Source organism: Danio rerio, chromosome 24 (genome assembly GCF_049306965.1).
Source record: "Danio rerio strain Tuebingen ecotype United States chromosome 24, GRCz12tu, whole genome shotgun sequence".
NCBI lineage: Eukaryota > Metazoa > Chordata > Actinopteri > Cypriniformes > Danionidae > Danio > Danio rerio.
In genome coordinates, this window is record NC_133199.1 from 6443430 (window position 1) to 6457590 (window position 14161).

At 37.7% G+C, this 14161-nt stretch overlaps 2 protein-coding genes across 13 annotated transcripts in view; both read right to left on the bottom strand.

The window, feature by feature from the left end:
• gpr158a (G protein-coupled receptor 158a) overlaps positions 1 to 14161 on the bottom strand; it is a 741191-nt gene that overhangs the window by 487862 nt on the left and 239168 nt on the right. The window lies entirely within an intron of this gene.
• Positions 1 to 14161, bottom strand: part of myo3a (myosin IIIA) — a 133575-nt gene that overhangs the window by 90164 nt on the left and 29250 nt on the right. For 3 of the 12 annotated variants that reach the window (XM_073940161.1, XM_073940167.1, XM_073940160.1), the window contains exons 2-4: positions 13574 to 13637; positions 6892 to 7075; positions 5488 to 5622 (exon numbers count right to left, since the gene is read on the bottom strand). In XM_073940161.1, the coding sequence (XP_073796262.1) occupies positions 5488 to 5622; positions 6892 to 7075; positions 13574 to 13593 (339 nt within the window). In that variant the 5' untranslated portion in view covers positions 13594 to 13637. Of the gene's footprint in view, positions 1 to 5487; positions 5623 to 6891; positions 7076 to 8878; positions 9022 to 13573; positions 13638 to 14161 lie in introns of those variants that run through there. The other 9 variants (XM_073940168.1, XM_073940163.1, XM_073940166.1 and 6 more) reach the window with 4 other exon arrangements.

The following is a 14161-nucleotide window of genomic DNA, read 5'->3' on the forward strand; positions in this document are numbered from 1 at the left end:
TTCAGAGGGGACGACTGTAACAATGGCAATTTAACCCCCCCTTCGTTTCCCCCACATCTCCTCGGCTGCTGACAGCCTGAATGCTCAACCGTGATTCCAGCCAGAGGATTAACTTCCACATTTGGATTGCTGACTGTGGATTTTGCATGCAGGAGTTTGCATACAGAAATGCAAAGCTCTTTAGGGAAACACGGGCAAGGAGAAATAAATAATAATATCCTCTACTGCAGCAGGAGGAACTTGCTTAAAGGTTTGCAAACCACAAAAATTACTTTTGTAGCTTGTGGTAATTGTTAGTGAAAAGAAAAAGAAGGGGAAAAATATGTTTGCTGTTCGTTCAAATACAGTTTAGCAAAAAAAAAAAAGTATTTAGTCAGCCACCAATTGAGCAAGTTCATTCATTAATTGATTTTCTTTTCAGCTTAGTCCCTTTATTAAACAGGGGTCACCACAGCGGAATGAACCGCCAACTTATCCAGCATATATTTTACACAGTGTATGCCCTTCTAGCCGCAACTCATCACTGGGAAACAACTGTGCAAGTTCTCCCTCTTAAATAGATGAGAGAGGCCTTTAATTTCTATCGAATAGGTATTGACCCTTCGCTAAGCCACACTCAAAAATGGCCACACACCAATCGTGGCTTAGCAACCGTAGCTACGTGCAGGGGCTCTGTCAAGCTTTCGAGCGAGGGAAACAAGCCAAAGCATTGTGCATATGAATTGTGCAAATCTGATACCTGGTATCCCAGTCTGATCTCACAAGGAAATTAAGTATGTTACGTTTTGTCAGTTTAGTAGCTATTTCGTAGGAATTCATACAAGTTGAGTCGTACGAAAATTTACGATTTTAAAAAGGAGACGTGGCACCTAGCCCCATCCCGCCCTTAAACCCAACCATCATTGGGTGATAAGCAAATCATACTTAATTGAGTTCATGATGTTTTCACCCCCATGTTTCACAGTAGGTATGGTGTTCCTTGAATGTAACTCAGCATTCTTTCTCCTCCAAACATGACAAATTAAGTTTTTACCTAAAAATTTCTATTTTGCTTTCATCTGACCAAATCAAATGCACTCTAACAAACTTCAGACGGGTCTTGACATGTACTAGCAGCAGTCCCTGGGGCGCAGTGTGCTGTTGATGGTAGCCTTTCTTACTTTAGTCCAGTGGTCACCAAACTTGTTCCTGGAGGGCCGGTGTCCTGCAGATTTTAGCTCCAACCCAAATCAAACACACCTGAACAAGCTAATCAAGGTCTTACTTGGTATACTTGAAACATCCAGCAAGGTGTGTTGAAGCAAGTTGGAGCTAAACCCTGCAGGGACACCGGCCCTCCAGGACCAGGATTGGTGACCCCTGCTTTAGTCCCTGCTCTCTGCGGGTCATTCACTAGGTTCTGGGATTTTTGTGATTATTTTGATCCCACAGGCCGAGATCTTGCATGAAGCCCCAGATCGAGAGAGATTATCAGTGGTCTTGTGCGTCTTCCATTTTCGAATAATTGCTCCCACTGTTGATTTCTTTACACCAAGCTGCTTACCTATAGCAGATTCAGTCTTCCCAGCTTGGTGCAGGTCTACAATTTTGTTTCGGCTGTTCGTTGACTGCTCTTTGGTCTTGGCCAAAGTGGAGTTTGGAGTGTGACTGTTTGAGGTTGTGGACAGGTGTCTTATACAGATAACGAGTTTAAACAGATGCCATTAATTAACTCGAACAACTGGTGGCAGACCAAATAGTTTTTTTGCCCCACTACTGTATATAGATGGCATACAAGATTTTAGGATATTTGTATGATTTCATAATCATTGGTCTGTGCTCATATGTACATTTATAAGCTCCTACTGATCATTAATGAAAAGAGACTTGTCATTAGGCAAATATTTCATGTTGCATATTAAGTTCAATGTATTTGATATTTTTGATACCTTTACATATAGATATGTAAACAATATTAGATTAATAAGACAATCAGGAATAATAGATTTCCAATCAAATAAAAGGTATAACTTGCGTCAGAAACTTGAGCTTGAACTCATATGGTAAAACCGGCGCTCGTAATTACTTTGGAAGCCTAGTAATCTGAGACTGGTGATTATGGTAGGGGGAGTAACATTTCTGACACGCTTGAGGTGTTTGGCCAATCACAACACACTGTCAGAGCACAATCACTTCACTCTGGGCTTTTCAGAAGAAGTGGCTCTGTAAAAACAAAATGCAGGCACAGCATTTTAGACTGTACACGACTGGAAATAATGTACAGCAGGGGTGCCCAAACTCGGTCCTGGAGGGCCGGTGTCCTGCAAAGTTTCATTCCAACCCCAATTAGACACACCAGAACCAGCTAATCAAGCTCTTGCTAGGAATACTAGAAAACTTCCAAACAAGTGTATTGAAGGAAGTTGGAGCTAAACTATGTAGGACACCCCTGATGTACAGTATGTCAAAGAAAGAGTGTTTTTGACAATTCTAGTGCACCCCAGAAGCCTAAATGATCTTTTAAAACAACACGTGGAGTATTTAAAGTTAATTTCACATTATAAACGCTTTCAGACCCACATATTAAGTCCTGCATTAGTAAAGCAACATTACATGTACAAGCATATCCCTTATTGCCTTTACAGATTAGGTTACAAAACTATGAGACGTGTTAAGTAACCCTGCTCAGACCCACACCTTGACACCGAGGTAAAGTTTCACACCAAATGAACATAAATTAATCTCGACAGGCAAGGGATATGATATGCATATATTGAACATGATCTAACATTAAATTCGGCTGTGCAAAAACAAGGTAACCGTAGATGGTATGTTTAACAAAAAGAAGAGTACATAGAAAACATCATCTGATCTTGTGATTTCTTCTTTGAAAGTCTGTATATCAACAAAGATCTCGGAAAGGTCGGTTTGTGCTGAGATTATTCGAGAACAAAGATAAGTGGTGAGGATGTTCAGAAGCACAGAAACACTCATCTTGGAACAGTTTGAACTCATTTCATCAAAGAAACCGAGCACTTATAAATGTCTGAGATGAAAAGGGCACAAGAGCAAACCTTCTTACTGATAAACTTCTTGTACATTTAAACTAATGATTATGATTTAACATAATTATTATCTTAAATTTATAGTTTAACAGTCGGGTGATTTTAAAATGACTTCACATATTGGTTGTTGTCTCATGCTATACATAAAAGATTAGCAAATACAGGTCTTACTAATATTTTAATCAGTACCAAAAAGATGTTATATCCTATAGACATGTTAACATGGTAATAACTGTTTGAATTACTGTATATATACTGCATAACTTTCAGAAGGCTATGAAATTGCCATCAGGTGAATAAGTTATTCTGTAATTCACTATGGTTCAAGTGAATGACTCAGTAAGTTGATATTGAGTGAATGAATGACTTAATAAATCGTTATTGTGTGAATGAATGGCTTAATAAAATCGACATTGTTTGAGTGAATGATTCAGTGATTCATTATTGCTTGAGTGAATGACTCTCCTAACTAAGAAAGATTGAAAGCAAAACTTTTCTAACATTTAAAAAAAAAAAATAAAAATTAACAGCATGTAAGTTATGTAAAATTATTTACCAGGCTCATTGGAAATACGTCCTTCAGCCTACCTTTTTTGTAAAAGTTGCATGTTTCAAAGGTCAAATCTACTAGAGGGAGCTGTCAACATTTTTACAAGTCTGAAATACTTTACTTGTGGTTCAGATAAACATTATTTTGTACACGTCCATGAAAATGTGGGGCTTGTTGTACAGATCACCTATCCAAATGCTGACCCAAACCTTTCCTAAACCCAACCAATAGTTATTTCAGAAGCAATCATAAGAGAAAAGTGGACTGTTTTCATTGTTTTTATCCCTTTTGTGGACCCATGTTTACCAACTCAAACCCATGTAATCTGTATTACAAGTGCAACAATGTACAAGGTGAGCTACTGAGCAAACTGACCATGCCAGAAAAGTTGTCCATATAAAGATAGTCAGGTGAGGCAAACATATTTGATTATAATTCACAGACAACTATACGTTTTTGTGGCTATTGATTGGTAGCTGCATGAAAATCCATCGATAATGTCCCTGTAAATATTATTAGTGTGAAAAGGAGCTAACATTTTTAACAACACACTGCCGCGTAGCATTTATTTTACCTAAAAACTAGTCAAAAGCATTTAAAATGATGTCTAAACTGTTTACTTAAACTATAACTGAATCTGACTTGAGATTTAAGGACAAATAATATGCATATGCACAGTATAATAAAACAGAATTCTATATGAAGTGCCTTGTATTCCTTAATGTATGGTATATCTGGGGTCTGAGGTATTATCCAATACCATGCAACATTGCTGGAAAAAACAGTAAGCTCACAGATTAAGTGGATTGATGATGTTATTTTAGTGTTATAGTTAATACTATATCATGTCACTGCAATTTGGAGAGCTATAATGAAGCTACTCTCATGTCTTTTTACTGCATAACAATACATGCAGCTGTATGGCTATTAAAAATGCCAACTTAACTATAATTTGACATATTATTCTAGAGAACACAAACAATAGACTTTAAATAGCAGATGTACATAATACTATTTCATGAAGGACGCATTCTAATTACTGTACGATTCAGCTACAATAACAAAAAACAACCGCAATAGTAAACTCAATGCAGAATTTATGAGCTGTCTGAAAATATATTACAAGCTGTCAGAATAATTACAGCTGAAAGGCATTAGCATTACCCATCAATATATAATCACAGTATGATGTAATGTAAGAGTCCTCAGTGTCAGTACACTGTACCATGACAATAGTACACCTTCTCTTTTGTGCTGTATGCGAATGTAGAAGTAGTATTTCACACAGCCGGTCCACATTACTAGTCATCTCATCCTCCCATACCTGTCCTTCCACAAAAAAAAAAAAAAAAAAAAAACTCTGCCAAGACCTACTGCAGAGACTAAAGTATCTTATGTAACACTCATCTGATCCAATTTCCACAACAAACACCTTCACGTCTGTTCTTAAACAGTCAAACACAGCTCACAGTGATCATTATAAGTCAAATAAATAAATAAAAATAACAGTATTTTAAGATGTTCTTGTTACACATGTCCATATTCCAAAGCCTGCTATTTTAATGTATTCTAATTCAATCATGCTTCTTAAAAACGGAGGTGCTGATACTAATAATCTTTTTATTAGCATTATATTTAGCTAATCCCCTATAAACAGATTTCCAGTGCTTTCAAACGTATCCCATCAGCCCACACTGGGATGACGGCAGTAAATCCATAATGTGATAATGATAAAGCATGCAGTACACAACTTTGATGAGCAAATATTAACATGTTTCCATGTTGCAGATTTAATAGCCATGATTGATTAAGGCCTTTCTAATGCTTCTCTAATAATATCAAAATTTACAACAAGCTTAAATAAATGCCTGACATAGAATTTAAAAGCTTTACCTCTAGTACTAGCCATAGCTGGTCTCCAGTCTTGACATCCTTCTTGTAGAACATCCCAAAGAATTTAACAACATTGGGATGGTCTGAAAGAGCTTTCAGGATGTTATACTCAGCTTCAATTTCTTCATCGATGTCCTAAAAATCAAATGTAAATAAATTAAATCGATTCACAAGTTTGCTGTCTTCAAGAAAAAGAGAGCAAATGTCAGCAAAAAAGGAAAGCTTAAATGTAAAAATGTAAAATGTAAAAACAAAAGAAGAATATTTTGGTAATATGAAGAGAGTTGCTCAAACATTTTCATTAAATATCAATCCTTTTAAGAGATGCATGGCACTGACAAGCTTCCATTTTCATTATTGAGTGTTTTAAAACTATTTGTAATACCTATTCAGCGTTCAGAAACACAAACAGATCCATTGATGAAATAAAGTATTTTATGAGTCATTTTATCTATTGAATTTACCAAAACCGAAGAAGCCATGAAATGCCAACATTAATAAAGCCCCACAGCAGTAAACTACACACAGAGTAGACTAAATGGTATTTTCTGGCTTCAATACCCCCAAGGTTTTTGACCAACTTTTGACAGAAAGCAAATTACTGTTTACTGATTGAACTTGGCGGAAAAACAACCTCTGAATGTAGAATTCTAATAGATATGGCACACTGGGCTTTTCTGTGATGCCTTTTGGCTTCAAAAGTGCTCCGTACATCTATTACAACACTAGATTACTGCATTTCCTGTGCTCGGAAAGCAGTGAAAATAAATATTTGTGAATATCTGAAGTACAATGACCACAGCAGCTGCAGCCTATTAAATTAAGCCTACATTTATTTGATCTAGATGAGTGATTTTAAATACGTTGGCAGCCAAGGCCATTGAAATACTTTCAAGCCTCCATTCAGGACCTTGAAAGGGTGAAACTCCGGTGAAGTAAATGAACACAAATTGCACATTTTCTGAGAAGCCATCTGATCATGATTAGGCTGGGTATATGCTGTTAGAGCCCCTTTTATTTGCCCAGTCACTAAAGGAAAGAGTGCGTGGCTGCAGAAATAATGAGAAAGAGACAGTCACACAGAAAGCCTTTTGGCATTATCTGCAGGATATGGATGTTCTATTCTTAATATGACAGTGGCGAGTGGATGTTCTCAGTGGTCAGTAATTCACCACAGGCCTCACTTAGAGCATAAACACGTTCACAGGTACACATAAATACATGAATACAGATGCACATTGACTGAACCTGAAGGGCCAACCATGACCCTGTCCTTAACCTCAGTGTTCTCTGCAAATATGACTGAGTTTATGACTCAGTGTTTGCTAAAACAAGTCTATGTTTGTTGTCTTTGTTTATTGTAGCCTGACACATGCACTACATATAGGTTAGATCTGTACTCACATGGATTGGATCCAGTATTTTGACTGCGGCTTTGCTGCCATCGACCTTATTATGCACTTTGTAAACTTTCCCATAAGTCCCTTTGCCAATAGTCTCAATGATCTCCCAGGTGTCAGACGGATCTGGGAAGCTGTCAAAGATGATGGATTTCCCTGAGCGAGGAAACATCTTCCCGAGTGATCTCCTGAGGAGAAAGAGCACATATTGCGTCTTGAGACAGATGTTCTTTGCAGTTAAAGACAGTATGCTTGCTGTTTTTCCATTTGACTTATAGTTGATAAAATCTGTTGATATCAAATCTGCACAGGTGTAAAATGTGATTAAGAAAAGCTGTGCAATCACTATGTGACGAGTAAAAGAACCTTTGCATGAAAAATACACAACGGTATGCACTTTAAAGTTAGTCTTAGCACAACTAGGGCTATATTTGCTTGACAGCCATGTTGCGGATTACCAAAGATCCATATAGAAAGAGTAGTAACATGACCTACTTGTCAAAATCAAACTTTTTAATTCCTGACTTAGTGTATCCCTCTTTTGGCTGTTGTGTAAAACTGGGAATGGATGACTTTAGGCTAAAATGTCTATGGAAACTATTATTTCCATGAAATTCATTATAGTGCAAAAGTGTCTTTAGATTATTCAAGCGATCTTTAAACTAATAAAGATTATTCTTTTAAAAACTGTTCACTAAAAAGTTCTGTGTAAAACGAAAATGAGTTATTCTGACTTTATTTTTAAGAATGTGGAATGGAAAAATAAATTTGAACACATTCAATATTTTAACTTGCAGTACAGACTACAATAAGAATAGAAAACAGAAAAAATAAAACACTCAATTTTTGGCTTGTTCCCTGCTCTATAAGGGGTTGCCCAAGCAGAATGAACCCTTATTTACTCTAGCATGTTTTACTAGCTTCTTGCTCCAACCCAGCTCTAAGAGTACAACCCTCAGTGCTGGAAAACACCCACATACTCTCCCAGTCACACACTACGGGCAGTTAAGTGTATCTAATTCACCTATACCACATGACTTGGACTGTCGGGGAAACAGAAACACCCAGAGGAAACCCACACAAACACGGGGAGAACATGCAATTTCCACACAGAAAAATTGAACCAGTGACCTTCTTGCTGTGAAGCAACAGTGTTAACCACTGAGTCATCACCCAATAATAATAAAACATGAATTCATTTATTCATTGTCCTTCAGCTTAATCCCTTATTTTTCAGGGGTCGCCACAGCAAAAACAACCGCCAACTATTCCGGAATATGTTTTACGCAGCGGACACCCTTCAAGCCAAGTACTGGGAAACACCCATACACACTCACATTCACGCACACACACACTCATACACTACAGACAATATTTTGTTTACTCAATTCACTTATACCCGTGTCTTTAGACAGCACCCACACTAACATGGGAAAAACATGTAGAGTCTGCATAGAAATGCAGCTGGCACAGCTGGGACTCAAACCAGGGACCTTCTTTCTGTAAGGTGACAATGCTAACTACTAAGCCACTGTGCTGCCAGCCATAAAACAATTTTAACAATTTAAATCAAATTTGAAAGACATTTCTGGTCAAAACTATCCCGTTTCACAAATGACTGGTTTATTGTCCACTATTTTTAAGAATTATCTGCAAAGACATGCTAAAACAATGTATTTTTGCATTAAAGGCTGTTTTCACTGTGACTTATTGTAACCTACTCTTAATCTAAACCATGCAAGTAGAATTAGTCATACATGTGTTGGAAAATAAATTTCAAAAGTAGCAAAAACAGCACACAAAGTCCAAACAACAATTAAGAAACTTGACGTTCTGTAACTACTGTTAGTAGTAATCGCTGATCTTATTAAGCTGTCTGTCTAACAGACTCAACATTTGTGACCCTTCCGGGTGAAAGTTTAACCAGCTATTTCTTTACTCCAATTAAACCAATTTTAAAGATAAAACCTCAAGTTCAACATGTCACTTACACTCTTTCCTCAAATAATTGCTGAACATTTTGTTGAATAAGTCCATATTGACTCCGTTGAGGCAGTCGTGGCGTGTGAACACTTGTGGAGGAGTTAACCACAGCTAAAGCTAATCTCAACAAGCCATGCCTGGCACCAGAAACAATGCTAAGCAGCAGAAGATATGTTGGGATTAAGAGGAATTAGTTGACTACGCCATGAGCCTTTCCTTATTTAGATCTTCATTGATATAGACGCCAAAGTTAGTTAGGACTACTAAGAATATAACTCCTGGGGGACTACCTCTCCAACCCAAAGAAAGTAACCAGACAGAGTACCTTAAGAAGCATCTTTATCAATTTGTTTGGGGGTTTCACCAAAGAATGCTCTTAAGTTCTGTATGAAACCCATCAGGTTTGATTGAAATCACTAAACAAAGTACAAGTACAAAAACAAGTACAAATTCTGTTTTCTTTAGAATAAACTAGGTATGTTGAAAGATTTCCCTGGTGAAAAATTCAGCTTAAACCAGCCTAGGCTGGTTGGCTGGTTTTAGCTGGTTGACCAGGCTGGCTTTAGAGGGTTTTGGCCATTTCCAGGCTGGTTTCCAGCTATTTCCACCATGGTCTTTGCTGGACAGGTTGGAAAAAGACTAGCTAAATCCAGCTAAAACCAGCTTGACCAGCCTTGTTTAAGCTGGACATAGCTGGTTTTGGCTGGGCAGTGCTTGAAAATGAAAGCCATGTTTGATTATGGATGAAGCTAATCTTTAAAAGGTTGCCAGGCACTTCACACTCCAGTTGTGGACAGGACAATTGCTTTAAAGGAATATTTATTTATTAGGGACCGCCTATGAAGGAGATCTTATAATCACCTGGTGCAAAATGCCCCTTATGTGTCAAGATACACTGTGTAACAAAAGGGAACATGTTGGCATGCCTGATCTTGGTTCAACATTGCACATATATGTTGGGGAAAACCACTAATTCTGTTATAAAGCGTCATTTGAGCATGATAGGGCATTATCTGTCATTACAAATGCCAGGTGATTAGCCTTCTAAACAGAGGCCACACAGCCTGTAACTGAGCACATGCACAGCTCAATGCAAACTCCCCAAAGAACCTCCAGACATGTTCAATAATGAATTGAGCTTCTATATGTTACAAAACTCCATGACACAGAGACACCGGGGAAAACGGAAGATAAGGCTAAAGCCCACCTCCACACTCACAAATTACAAGACATTGGGTGTGAGTGTGTAAGCCGATCTCCCCTACGTGAGGTACTTAGAGCTTATGAGCTGCATTAGCGTATGCATTTTTTAGTGAGGCAAGCTTCACTGTTGCTGCTCATACACGGTTTGAGGCATTAATGATAATGGGCTCGTAATTTGGGTCAGTACGCAACCACCACAGAACACCCTATCAGCCACCTCATAACACTTGGGGAACCTCGAAGACCTCAAAGACCCCTTCATATTTTGGCATGAGTTTTGCATTGACAAACAACAAAGAGCTAGGTGAAGCAAAGTTAAGGTTGTATAGACTCATAAATTCAACAAGACTTTCATCAGAGATGCTGGTCCATACGGATAAGATGGCATCAAACAGTTCAGGCAGATTATTTAACTGCCCATTCATGATGTAAACATCCTCTGCCACCAACCTTCCCAAACATGCTCAACTGGATCAACATCCATTGACTATGGAAGGCATTTAAGTATACTGAACTCATTATCATGTTCTAGATTATAACTAACTCTATAGATGGTTGTGTGTGATAATACCAGTAGATCAGCAGCTATAAAAATAGTCTGACCAGCCCATTTGTCCAATCCGCATTAAAGACAGTTGAACATGTAACTAATGAAGTATAAACACTGGAACTACCAGCCTGATCTCACAAAGAAACGCAACTATTTTACATATTGTCAGAAAAGTGACTAATTTGTACAAATTCTTATATTTTCCTTTATATGAAAACAGACAATCTTTAAGGGGTGGTGTGCACCAAAACTCACCCCTAAACCAACCTCGAAGATTGTACAAAATTATATGAATTAGCCACTAATTTAAAAAGTTACGAATTGATGTGAGATTGTGTTGGAACTACCAGAAATCTAAACTGCTAGAATTACCATGCTGGTCATATAAGACTGTACCAAATACATTTTTGTCATGATTTATTTACATTTAGATTTTTGAGATTTTAGAATTAAGCTTTGAACAACTGTCATCATATTTGATGAAGTCATTACCTAAAAATACAATGTTTTTTGTAATATAGCCTATAATTGCAATAGTATCTGGATGCAGCCTTTATGATGCAAGCTGAGAGTGCATCACTCAGCGATGCAATGTCACGCCCCATTCAAACGGGGCTTCAGCGTCAACGCTTGACTGAAGGCGTGTCTGAAGTTGGGGCTGAAGTGATCGTCATAGAAGCGTCAGCCAATGAAATTCAGTCAGCAATAGGCCACTGTCTAGCTGGTGTATTTGCATACAGCAATCTGATTGGCTGACGCTTCCGTTGACGCTTGAAAAGTTGAGCTGGTCCCAACTTCTGAAGCGAGCAACGCCTCTGAAGCGGCGCCGACGGATCCACAATGCAGTTCGGCAATGCTTGACGTCACCCATTCAAAGTGAATGGGAAGCGTTGAAGCTGACGCCCCGTGTGAATGGAGCGTCAGACACAATGCACTCAATGGAGTGAGTGACGTCACTGTGATGGGTAGGGTTAGGGGTGGGGTTAGGAGAGCCCATTAAAAAGCATTGGATGCAGCTCAGATTGCACTGCACCAGGTCTGCATCAAGATCCCTCTCTTGAATTTTGTACGAGTTACTAGACTGTCCTGCAAGAGGGGCACAACCCTGCTAAAAAAACAGCTTAAACCAGCCTAGGCTGGTTGAATGGTTTTAGCTGGTCGGCCAGGGGTGCGTTTACAAAATCGTTAGCCAACTAAGGTCATCACAAACATAGTTCATTGATTTGGTGTTTCCCAAATCCATCATTACAATGAACATTCGCAAACTTGCACGTTTTCAACTACACCTCTAGAGCAGTATTTAGAAGCATAGTTTCTGGCTGTGTTCTATTCCCAGTAATCCCCCCTATGCCCTATTCATTTAGAACGATCCAACATTTAAACATTTAAAAAATAACTAAAGTCCTCACTTTTAGGTGTAATATTCTAAGTATTTTTACAGTTCAGTTTTAGCAATCTTCACACTGACAATTGCGCTCCCTTCGCAGTGTACTTAGATAACACTTATGTCATTTTGAACACAGCCGTGGCTCATGGCGAAAGCTATAGGTGATCTATTATTTAAAAGCAGAATTTACGTTACGTCTCCAAAGCTTCTGAAAACAAACAACACAGCATACGTTAATGCCTTTAATTTATAGAAGGTTATTTATTAAGTATCTGTACTGTATATGACATGGGCCTATAGTGGTTAGAACATTTCTGCAGTTGTTTGAATGTGTCCAATTGTAAAAGTAGAATGAAAAAGCAATATCCTACTTAATTATAATCGTACAATAAAAATATTAATAATAATAGTAATAATTAGGATTTTTTTCCTTTTCTTAATAAATGGTTTACTGTAAATTACAACCATTCGCCTAACGATTTATATGATTTTTATATGAGATTACATGTTAGCTAAGTGGTTTTTATGTTTTAGAATAGAATATGGCATATTCTTAATAATATTTGCAAGTGCATGTTTTTACCATAACTAATATTGGAATTTTTGAATGTGTCTCTGTGTGTGTGAAACAGTATAATTTGCACAAAAAGTATGGGGTTTTTCTCAGCTTTTTCTCTACTCCACCCCATTTTACAGCACCATTATGGACGTTTTACATTATAGCAAACATGGATCTGTAACAAGTTTTGGGAAACAATCGTCCCTACATCGTTCTTTTCCCAAATGATGCATGGTATGCTATGATAGTTTAGCCAGGAGTTACGTCGTTGCTTGGTAAACACACCCCAGCCTGGTTTTATAGGGGTTTTGGCCATTCCAGGTTGACCAGCCTAGCCAAACTGGGGGCCCAGACAAAACCAGCTTAAACCAGGCTGGTCAAGCTGGCTATAAATGGTTTTAGCTGGTCAAGCTGGTTAAAGATGGTTTTAGCTGGTCATGTTCCATAATATTGAATTACATCATATATAAATGGTCAACATTACTGCCTCAGCAGTTCTTGTGTTAAGTGGTACATAAAGATAGATTTCTCAAAGCATCATTCCACTTAACAGCATAGAGTTGAGAGTTGGTAATATTCTGTTTGGTATTCAAATCAGGTAGTTTAAAATTGCAAAATTTGTGTGCTACATTACACATAATGGATCATCTCCATTATTTAAAAATATATATATATATTACCATTTCGATAGAATGAACACAAACAACTCTTACTAATAGAATTTTGTTTACCACAGCAATGATACAGAGGAAATGGCAAAAAGCAGTGATTTTTTTTCTGAATGTGGTACAACCTATAATGAGCCTAATTTGCATAGAACCTATAATGAGCCTAATTTGCTTTCACAAGAATGACAATGAGCTCATTTAAATGTGGCACAGTGCTATTTCTGCACCTTTAGCACCTGGCTACACAATATCGCAGGTGTGCAAAAGTGATAATGTGCAAAAAGTGCCACAATTGTAAATGTTGTGCAATAGTGAATTCATCCGGCATTTGCATACCTGTTTTGGCCAGATGTCATCTCTGCCTGCTTTGCATCCAGAGAGCAACTTCATGAAAGGCGCTCTGAAACATTTCAAGATAATACATTCCACACTATGGCGAGGCTTGTCTCCTTATTTCACCTTTTTAAAGAACAAAAGTCGAAGCAACTTGAGGAGAGCAAAGAAACAAGAGCCAGGACCGCCAGGGAAAGAAAGACAAGAGACCTGAGCTAATTTACAAGGCTGTGAGCGGGTTGAAGTTTCAGTTTAACCTTTGCAGGGCAAAGCATAGACAGGAAAAATATACAAAGTCTTGTAAGACGGCATATAACGAAAGGGATAAATAAAGAGATAGTTCACCCAAAAATGACAATTAACTCATCATTGACTTACTCTTGTGTGATTTCAAAACTTTATGAGTTTTACAAAAGAAGAAAAGAATTTTAAAGAAAGCTAGAAATGTGCAACCGTTGACTTCCATAGTAGGAAAAATAAATACTATAGAAGTCAATTGTTCTTTAAAATGACTTCTTTAGTGTTCAAGAGGAAGAAAAACAATCAAATAGGTTTTAAACAAGCAAAGGTTGAGTAAATAAAAAATGTGTA